We start from the raw sequence: 11,545 nt of genomic DNA on the forward strand, positions 1-11,545 counted from the left end.
GGTCACGGGTGGCTTTTTGCCCGCTTTTTTGTTTCAGTTTGGCCATGTTTTGATTAAAAGGCGAATTCATTAAACGGAACTGCAATTGCTCAACGGTGGGGTGGAAAGAGGGGCGGGGAGAAGGCAAGCAGCGGGGCAGCGGCAGCGACAGATCTAAACATGCGTGAAAATCAATCATGGAAGAAAGACAAAGTGAAGCCGAAGTCGAAGTGGAAGTTGAAGTTAAAGTGAAGCCGAAGTCGAAGCCGAAATCGAAACCGAAGCCGAAGCCGAAGCGTAGCCGAAGTTGTTGCGCGCCAAAGACGACGACGAAGACGACGACGAAGACGAAGCTCAAAAAACGAGCCTCGCCGAAGAGGAGGCGTTGCTCTGCTTTGCTTTGCTCTGCTCTGCTTGGCGTTGCGTTGGCTGCGTCGACGCCGACGCTGACTGCAAAATAAGTTTATATAAAACGTCGACGCTAAATTATGGCCACACAGTCAGAAACGCGGCAGCCGCTTGAGCTGAGTTTTCCCCCCTACACACTACTCAAAAAAAAGGAGTCCTTAAATTTCTAATAAAACAAACTTCAAAGCCGAAAAAAAAACACAAAAATATATATACACAAAAAAAAGCTAAAGGACAACACTTGCTTTACACATTTTTTTTTTTACTGTTGTTGGTGTGTGCTGCTCACTGAGTTTGTGTGTGTGTGTGTGTGAACTAATTAAATTGCGCATACGCCATGTACGCACAACAGGCAATTAAAAACATCCTTCTTCTGCTGTTGCTCTGCGCCAGCCTAACGCAAGCTGCGTACAAGCTGCAGGAGCGTTACAGCTGGAATCAACTGGACTTTGCGTTCCCCAGCGAGAGGCTGAAGGAGCAGGCGATTGCCACCGGCGATTACATTCCACAGAACGCTCTGCCCGTTGGCGTCGAGCACTTTGGCAATCGTCTGTTTGTCACCGTTCCCCGTTGGCGTGATGGTAAGTTGCATACATCCATAAACAAAATGTGGAAACAATCGAGAAAAATCGAGAAACAAAAAACAAATAGAGACTTCCTCCAGCTTTGGTCATCATTAGCAAAGCTTTTCAAAAGGAAATCTTTCGCACATTCGTGATTCGCGATTCGCGATTCCAATTCCGATTTCGTTCTGTTTTCCCCCGTGACACAGTCGAGCATACAAATTGATCAAGTGAATACAGTTAACGCTGACTAACAAACAGTTAGCTGCTGCTGCAATTTATGCAAGTTTTTTTTGTTTGTTTTGGTTTTGGTAACTTGTCTTCGCTGAAGCTAATCTCTGACAATCTGCCTATAGGCTAACAGAGCAGTCTTGGCTAATTCCACACGCAAGAATTCAAGCAATTTTTCACTTGTTTTCGATGCTGCGTTTTAATTAGCTAATTCACATTTTTTTGATTTAGATCTTTCTTTTTCCTTAAATTATCTTGTCTTATCTAGTCAAACCGTTAATTCGATTTTTCCTTCTGTAATTATCTTGTTTTCTGTCTTTAAGTGTTTAATTGTATTTTATATTAGTGGAATATCAAATTTTGTTTTTGGTATAATTTTAGAATTTTTGGTATATTCATTGACCATATTTTTATTAATTTCTCAACGCTCTTGAAGCTGATTTTTCTTTTTTATTAAATCTGTTTTGAGCTCAAGACTTTAATTACATTTTATTTTAGTGTAATACCAAATATTAATTATGGTATATTTTAGAATCTTTGGTATATATTTGTTTAGTATATTTTTACTAATTTCTCAATGCTGTTAAAGCTGATAAAAATTCGTATTACTAATTCACCAAAAAATGAAGTATTTCCTAAACTGTGCTTTTAAATTATGTAAGTTTAAAATTCATATTACAAATTTATTAATAAAAGCTTCTTTAAACTGTGTGAAAACAAATTTTTGTAGATCATAATAAATACATGAGAAATATTTCCGCAAATTATTATTTTTTCAAATAAAAATATTTATGAAGAAAAATTTTTATGAAAATGCGAATGCCAAATGTTAGAATTTCTTGGTTTTAAATTAATTTGGTCACTTTTCTTCTACTAAACAAATATTTAAACAACATGAAAAAGCCAATACAATGACAACGAATTCAGCACACAAAAAATAATAGCAGAGTTAGAATTTCCCAAAAAAATAAAACCAATTTCTAGCAAATAAATGCAATTGAACAGTTGAAATCAACAGCAAAGTGTTTAAATGAATGAATGCGGCATTGAGTTTGGTTTTGATTTTGGTTCTTCATCACAAACAAAACGAACCAATAAATAACGAAATAAATAACAAGTGCCAATTGTGAAGGCTTCTTCATAGCCTTGACTATAGCTTTACCGTTACAAATGCGAAGAAAAAAAAAAACAAATAATCGAAACGAAACAAAATTAAATATAAATATAAGTACGTATCGCGTATCGCGTTTAGCTGGCAAAGTGAGAGTTGCATTTCGAGTGCAACGAGTGTGAATACTCGCATTCGCATTCATATTCATATTCGTATTCGAATGTTCGAGCTTGAGTTCGAATGTTGGCTTAACCTCTTCTATTCTTTTTTTTTTTTGCTCTGTGTGGTCAAGGGAGTTGGCCACCAAATAAAAATATTTGCATTGCAATTATTCATAATGCAAATTCATCAATTAAACTAATCGATATTGAATGCATTAATGAAGCAAAAGTAGTGCAGACTTTGTTTAAATTATTCAAATTTATTACTCAAGACTAACCTTATAATATTAGTCAAACTTCCGCTTCGTGATAAATTCTATTCATTAAAGTTGCTGTAAATATAAATAGAAACATTTATTTAAAATATATTATAAACTACTGAAAAATGTTGAAAATTTAAAAGTATTTTACAAAATTCTTTAAGTTACTAAAAATTTTGATTGGGAAAAAAGTATTTTTGAATATATAGCAAGCTGCTGAAAAAGTGTTTTTAAAAAATGTTTTTCAAAAGTATTGTAAACTCTTCAATGTTTTCAATGTAAAGAAAGTATTTAAAATATAGTGTAAACTGCTTAAAATTTAAACAGAAATAAGTATTTTTGAAAATATTGTAAACTGTTTAAAGGCTTGAATGGAAAATAAATATTTTTGGAAATATTGTCAATTGCTTAAAATGTAAACAGAAAAAAGGTATCTTACAAATATTGTAAACTGCTCCAAATTGTAAATAGAAAACACGTATTTTTGAATACATTGTAAACTGTTGGCGATAAGACAACGATAAATTTGCTGTTTAATACCGATTTTGTGACTATAATTAAACCAGTTAAATTGAAATCAAGTTAACTTCAGCTTAAACAGCACTTTTTCTAACTGCATTTCACTTGCTGCCTTCAAAATTAAAATAGCAAGAAAAGTATTTCATAAATATTGTAAGCTACTAAAATTTTAAAAAGAAAAAAAAGCTTTTTACAAATATTGTAAGCTGCTTAACAATTTAGAACCCACAAAAGGTGTTTTAGAATATTGTAAGCTGTTAAAAATGTAAATAGCGAAACGAGGTATTAAACAATATTTTAAATTGCTAAAAAAGGAAATAGAAAAAAGTATTTTAAAAAAATTTTGAATCGAAAAAATGTATTTTCAAAATATTGGAATCTGCTGAAAATGAAAATAGAAAAAGTTTATTTCACAAATATTGTAGTTCGTATTCGTATTTATAAAATACTTTTTTCCTATTCACTTATTCAGCATTTTTCCCCAGTTTACAAATACATTTTACAAATTTACAATATTTACAAAACTACTTTATTTCTCTTTACATTTTGAAGACAACAAGACAAATGTAGTTAGCTAAATTGCTGTTTAAGCTAAAGTTGAATTGTTTCCCATTTGAAGTGTTTAAATTCCGAGTCTCAAAATTTGTATTAAACAGCAATTTATCTTTGTCTTATCGTTCGCTTTTCATAAAATCTCATTCGACAGCACTTTACATTTTTATATTTTTTGGGGCTAATCCCTGAGTAACTTTCCAGCCTAGGCCTTGGTTACTTAAGAATGGCAAACACAATGCCCACAAAAAAAAAAAAAATAAAACAAAAAAAATTGGAATGCCAATGTCTGCATTAATATCCGCTAGGCCCAGAAGGTCGAAAATCGAGTAATGAGTAGAGGGTTCAACGAAAAAAAAAAGCCACAACAATCAATGATCTCTCGCTTCAATGGAAGCGAAAGAGCGAAAGTCACAAAAGCCACAACAACAGCAACAACAACAACAACAACAAAACAGAGAGATCAATTAGCTAATCAAAAGTAAAACTCATAATTGCAACAAACAAACAATGTCAACAATTGACAAGTTATACTCAATCAAATGTGTATCAATGAATCAATATATTTTCTGTTTATTGTGATTTTTATGCGACACGACAGATTTTTTGAATAATGTTTGCTCGATGATTGCAGTTCTCACATTATTTAAAAATAAAAACCAAACACAGAATCGAAGTCGCCACAAATTGTCTGTCATGTCATTTGCAATTGCAATTGACCAAACGAATTGAATTACAAATCGATCGATCCACCGATCGCCAGAGCGTTCAGAGCTTAGCTTTTAATGTGCTGCTTTATGTGATTTGATTTGACAAACTGGTTGTTTGCTCTCAAGTTTCAATGCTTGTTTCAATGTTTTCGCTAAATTCATTGGCCATTTCCATTTCCATTTTCCCCAACCCAAACACACACTCATATAATATTTTGCAAATGCGCTAAGCGTTGTTAATGATTTATCAAATGTGCCACCGCGCGTTGTTTTGATATTGCTTTTTAAACATTTTTCTGTTTTCGGTGTTTGATACGAGGTAGCTATAGCTTAGAAGGGTAGCATCAGCAAGTGTCAAGTGTTAATTCCTATAAAAATTGTATCTTATTGTATTATATTAAATCTAGTATTTAATACTACATTTATTAGAGAAGAGAGAGAACTGGCTGCTGGGGCCTTCGACTTGATAAAAATATATATAAAAAATGTATATACCAAAAATATCAAAATATACTAAAATGAATATAACAAATAATACTATTATATACTATTATCAATATTTGGTATTTCGACATTTTAAGTGCGATAGACCGTATTAATATACAAATATATACCAAAAATACTAAAATATACCATAATCCAAGTGTAGTATTTCACTTCACCGCGAGATACTCGCCGTAATAATGCGGTACTATTATACAAATATAATAGATAAATGTAGCAAAAGTATCAAAATATACCATCATCAATATTTGGTATTTGGATAAGCTGTAGATTATATATATATGCGGTATATACAAATACATATTTATTCGTAATCCGCGTCATGCAGATCAAGTTTGCTTTAGATGAAATGAATCGAATAGGAAGCGTAATTCACATGCAAGCATACCTACAGATTTTATGATTGCTTATTCCCATTTGCTATCAAATAAAAATTGTAAAAGTTATTTAGCAAAACATTTCATATGCAAAAAAAGCAGCTACCGCAGTTGAGTTTAATTAAGCTTTAGTTATCTAACATATTTTGTAATCTATGACTTATGGAAATATCATAATCATATATTGATTATGGTATATTTTTGTATTTTTTGGTATATTCATTTCATATATTTTTATAATAATACCGCACTGTTCCGACTGCTTTGATTGAAAATCTGGTATATTTTGTAATCGAAATACCAAATACTGATTGTGGTATATTTAAGTATAGTTGGTATATTCATTTGATATATGTTTACAATATTACCGCACCAATATGACGAGGATTTCATAATCGCTTGAAATACCAAATTTTGATATTGGTATATTTTTGGTATATTTGTATACTAAGTTCGATAATACAGTCAAGCAAAATACTAAATAATGATAATGGTATATTTCAAATATTTTTTATATATTAATTTAAAATATTATTGATTTTGGTATATTTTTGGTATATTTATATACTAAGACCGATAATTTAGTCAAGCAAATTACTAAATATTGATTATGGTATATTTCAAAAAAAAAATTTACATATTAATTTCAAATATTATTGATTTTGGTATATTTTTGGTATATTTGTATAATACTACCGATAATACAGTCAAGCAAAATACTAAATATTGATCATGGTATATTTCAAATATTTTTTATATATTCATTTCAACTATTATTGATTTTGGTATATTTTTGGTATATTTGTATAATAATACCAATAATACAGTCAAGCAAAATACTAAATATTGATTATGGTATATTTCAAATCTTATTCATATATTCATTTCAAATATTTTTGTTTGTATATTAATACCGCACTTTTATGGCGAGTATCTCACAGTCGAGTACACTCAACTGTAGCTTTCTCACATGTTTTTGTTCGTGGAGAGATGGCAGCAACAGGCAACAGGCAACAAGTTGCAGTCGGAACAAACGTTTTGCGGATTGCCACCACACAGGCGGCAAAATATCTGCAATATGCATTCAACTGGAAATTTCTATAGATTGCCAACAACCAGTTGAACGCCTGATCAGTTGATCACTTGGACATTTGGTCATTTGATCGCTTGTTCGCTTGACAGCCTTGACAAGCATCCAATGTCAAAACTTGAAGAAAAACGTTAAATTTACCACGCTTTCGGGCGTTAACCGAAACCCATCATTAAATCAAATGTTCATTCAGGATCCAGGATACAGCTTGTTGGACAACTGATCCTCCACTTAGCGTTCAGATTGAGATACTTGCCTAGTTAATTGCCTGCCAAGTCGTTACACTAATAACAACAAAAACACATAAAAAATCCACTTAGTGTGCTCAACTTTGATACGAGTTTGATTGAAACTGTCATGCAACTTGTGCTGAAGTTGAGCAAGCTAATGGATCAAATTTACCAATCACATTCATTTAAATGCCACCTGCATCAACTTTGCAACATTGTTGCCACAAACTCGACGTGGGAAAGTTGGAGAAAATTTCAAGTTAAGCATCTTTGACTTTACTGCAAAGTTTAAGCGAATGAATTGATTGAATAAGTTTGCATTCAATTCCAACAAAAATACGAATTCATTTCTTACTTATTTTCAATTTAATATGAATTGAATTGCTATGAAAATGGCATTTTCAATTTTAAAGGCTGCTTGAAAATCGATCGAATCGATCACCAAAATATAGCCAAAAGTAACAGCAAAATCTTCGATTCATAAATTTTATTTCTAGTAATGAAAAATCGATAGCAAGACAAAGATATTCTATGAAAAAAAAAAACTCTAATATTGTTATATGAAATTATAAAGTCTTTAACTATTAAACTAAAGTCTTTGTTAACCAAACATCACTTCTAGAAAAGAAAAATCGAGAAAAAACCAAGTATACCAAAAAAATGTATTAACTCGAAATATTCTACATATAATATTGTATATTAGAGTTTCTTTTATATTTTATAGATTAATTCGCTTAGCAAAGTTTCAATGTATCAATTTATATATAAGCAATATAAAAAGGATCAATATAAAGTCTTAAACTATTAGTTTCAAGCTAAATTGAAGGGGTATCAGACTGAACTTATTGTATATAAAAATCAAGTGTAGCGAATAGACAGAAATTCAAAAATATTGTATGAGAAGTTACTCTTTTATGCAATATGAAAGTTCTTAAGTACTACTTAAGATTTTTAATTTAAAAAAAAGAATTTTTATATAAATTAGAAAATGTTAAAGTCTTACACTGTTAGTTTCCAGCAATCGATGTAAAATATCGTAATTATATTTACAAATCCATTTAATTATATTTATTTGAACATTCAATTCAAAGACCAATTGTAGAATACCACGACTAATATTCAATGTTTCGACAATTTACAAAACCAGCTGCCAAACGGGTATCAAGTGATAATTATGGCACACAACTTGCCACAGCTTGGTGATTATCAAATGCCCCCCACGGCGGCAAACAGCGTGGCAACACAGAGCTCAAGCGATGTGTATCTTATGCTGGTAATCGAGTTAATAAAGTCTAAATGCAGTCAGCAAGCAAGTTGCAGCAGCAGGAACAATCAAAATTGTCGGAGCTAATGTGCAATAAAAGCGCAACGAAAGAATTGTAAACACAATTTGTGTTGGGGGAGGTGGGGAGGGGAAGGAGGATCTAGGCAAGACGTTTACAGAGTTGGCAAGAGTGGCAGGTGGCAGCAAAAACAAACGCCCGCAAAACGCGTCAACTGGAGCGGAAATGCGACAGTCAAAGCTAAACATGGCTCAAACATGACAAATACGAAGACTTTGATGATGATGAAAATACTTGTGATGTTATATCCGTTATTTGTGTTGATCTTTTTGTTGGTGTTGCTCTTAGCTGGTGTCTTGAATGCTGTCTTGGCTATTGCCTAGTTTATTGTGTTTGCTGTTGTTTTAAATAGTACATCGAATATGTGATATCAATTATTTATAAATAACGATGATGAAGTCTCGTAGAGACATTGTTTATCATCTTGGCTGCTTTCGTGGTTGCTTCTGTTGCTGTTGTATTGACTGATGTTGCGACTGCTATCTCGGCTGTTGTCTCGGTTGCTGTCTTGGCTGCTGACGACTGTTGTCTTGGTTGCTGTCTTAGCTGCTATCTTGGCTGCTGAGGACTGCTATTGTTGGTGCTCACGACTGCTGTCTTGGCTGTTGTCTTGATTGTTGTCTTAATTGTTATTTGAATTGTTGTCTTGGCTGTTGTATCGGTTGATATCTTAGCTACTGTCTTTGCTACTGTCTTGGTTGCTGATGACTGTTGTCTTGACTTTTGTAGTGGCTGCTGTCTTAGCTGTTGTCTTGCCTGTTGTCACTAATATTCTTGGCTGCTGTATTGATTTATTGGCTGCTGTCACTAACCAAAGAATATTATTGGCTGTTGGCTTGTCTGCAGTCTGGCTGCTGCCTAGTTTATTGTGTTTGCTATTTGAATATGTGATATAAATATCAATTATTCATCAATAACGATGATGAAGTCCCGTAGAGACATTGTTTATCGTCTTGGCGGCTATCATGGTTGCTTCTGTTGCTGTTGTCTTGGCTGATCTTTTCGACAGCTATCTTGGCTTAGTCGATGTCTTGGTTGCTGTCTTAGCTACTTTGTTGGCTGCTGCCTAGTGTATTGTGTTTGCTATGGTTTTCAATAGTACATTGAATATGTGATATATATATCAAATATTTATAAATGAAGATGATGAAGTTGTGCTCGTTGTGAATAGTGTCTTCGATAGCTTTGGTTGCTTGTCTTGGTCTTGGTTGCTGTCTTGGGAGTTCTTTTGGTTGGAGTCTTGATTATTGTCTTGGCTGCTGCTTTGGCTGATGTCTCGACTGCTTTCTTGGCTGCTGTCTTGGTTATTGTTTTGTTTGCTGTATTTACTGGTATCTTGGCTGTTGTCTTGGTTGCTGCTTTGGCTGCTGCCTTGGCTAATGTATCGACTGCTGTTTCGACTCCTGTCTTTGCTGTTGACTTGTCTGCTGTCTTGGTTGCTGTTTTGGTTGCTGTCTTGGTTGCTGTCTTGTTTGCTGCTGTTGTCTCGACTGCCATCTTGGCTGCTTCCGTAACTAATATCTCGACTACTTTCTTAGCTGCTTTCTTGGTAGTTGTTTTGTCTGTCTTGGTTGTGGTTTTGTTTGCTGTCTTGCCTGCTATCTTGGCTGATGTCTCGGCTACCTATCATATGCTTTATTCACGACTGTATTATTGGTTGCTGTCTTCGCTGTTGTCTTCCTTTGCTATGCTCTCAACACACACAGTTTAAAGCTTTGTCTAATGATGATGCAAATATATAATTAAACTGATGTCATTGCCTTCTTGCCGTTGTTTGCAATTACCGTCTAATGACAACGAACGATAATTGCTCCTCAATTAACTAATTTGCCGTGTTTCTCTGTGTGTCTCTCTCTGTTTATTGCAGGCATTCCGGCCACACTGACCTACATCAATATGGATCACAGTTTGACTGGGTCGCCAGAGCTGATACCGTATCCGGATTGGCGCAGCAATACGGCCGGAGATTGCGCGAACAGCATAACGACAGCGTATCGCATCAAAGTCGATGAATGCGGACGTCTTTGGGTGCTCGACACCGGCACCGTGGGAATCGGAAACACAACAACGAATCCCTGTCCCTATGCGGTGAATGTGTTTGATTTGACCACGAACACACGCATTCGTCGCTACGAATTGCGCAGCGATGACACAAACCCGAATACGTTTATTGCCAACATCGCTGTGGATATTGGAAAGAGTTGTGACGATGCTTTCGCGTATTTCTCGGATGAATTGGGCTACGGACTGATTGCCTACTCGTGGGAACAGAACAAATCGTGGCGTTTCTCCGCTCATTCATATTTCTTCCCCGATCCCCTGCGCGGTGATTACAACATTGCTGGACTGAACTTCCAGTGGGGTGAAGAGGGCATCTTTGGCATTGCGTTGTCGCCCATCCGGTCGGATGGCTATCGCACCTTGTACTTCAGTCCGTTGGCCAGTCATCGTCAGTTCGCTGTGTCGACACGCATTCTGCGCGACGAATCGCGCACCGAGGACAGTTACCATGAGTTCATTGCCCTCGATGAGCGTGGCAGCAATGCGCACACAACGGCGCGTGTGATGAGCGACGATGGTGTCGAGTTGTTCAATCTGATCGATCAGAATGCCATCGGATGTTGGCATTCGTCGATGCCGTATACACCGCAATTCCATGGCATCGTTGATCGCGATGATGTCGGTTTGGTTTTCCCCGCCGACGTCAAGATCGATGAGCACAAGAACGTTTGGGTTCTATCCGATCGGATGCCGGTCTTTTTGCTCTCCGATCTCGATTACAGCGATGTCAACTTCCGCATCTACACCGCACCCCTGGGCGCCCTCATCGAGAATACCGTTTGTGATCTGCGCAACAATGCTTATGGACCCTCGAACGCGGTCTCGCTGCCCAAACAACCCGCCGTTGTCACGCCCATCTACAAACCGTATCGACCACCGCAGAAGCCACAGCTCTCCACCAGCTGGACACCATCGCCACCGCCCCCGCGCACCTATTTGCCCGCCGTCTCAGCCCCTGGCGTTGGACAATCGCCAGTCTCAAGCGTCAGTGTTTCCACTTCAACGAACGGAGGTTTGGATGTGCCCAAGGCGTATGTGTTCAATCAGCACAACGGCATCAACTACGAGACGAGCGGACCCCATCTCTTTCCCACACATCAGCCACAGGCGCCACAGCAGCGAGAGGCGCTCAAGAGCTATGTGAATGCCCGTCAATCCGGCTGGTGGCATCATCATCATCAGGGTTAAGGATAGAGCAGAGAGCAGAGAGCGCTCCACGAATTGCTTTCACCCATCACAAAAGGACTTCAGCACTGTTTCTACTTGATGCACACAAACAAACAAACAAATACACCCACACACATACACTCATAAAGTTTTTAATTTTTTTTTAATTGCCAACTATTCATGTCTCTGTTTTTTTTTGTCTGCTGTCTATTTTATCTGCATTATAGTCATGTAAGAAATAAATAAATTAAATCTTTGTAAACAACTTCGGTCGCTTCT

At 35.8% G+C, this 11,545-nt stretch overlaps 1 protein-coding gene across 1 annotated transcript; it reads left to right on the forward strand.

Annotated features, from left to right (window-relative positions):
* The first annotated feature begins 488 nt into the window (after positions 1-488).
* Positions 489-11,314, forward strand: LOC133848914 (protein yellow). Its single transcript, XM_062284657.1, has 2 exons — positions 489-968; positions 9,906-11,314. Exons 1-2 carry the CDS (start codon positions 725-727, stop codon positions 11,285-11,287), a joined length of 1,626 nt encoding a protein of 541 aa, XP_062140641.1. The 5' UTR covers positions 489-724; the 3' UTR covers positions 11,288-11,314.
* The last annotated feature ends 231 nt before the right edge of the window (positions 11,315-11,545 follow it).

Source organism: Drosophila sulfurigaster, chromosome X (assembly GCF_023558435.1).
Source record: "Drosophila sulfurigaster albostrigata strain 15112-1811.04 chromosome X, ASM2355843v2, whole genome shotgun sequence".
Lineage (NCBI taxonomy): Eukaryota > Metazoa > Arthropoda > Insecta > Diptera > Drosophilidae > Drosophila > Drosophila sulfurigaster.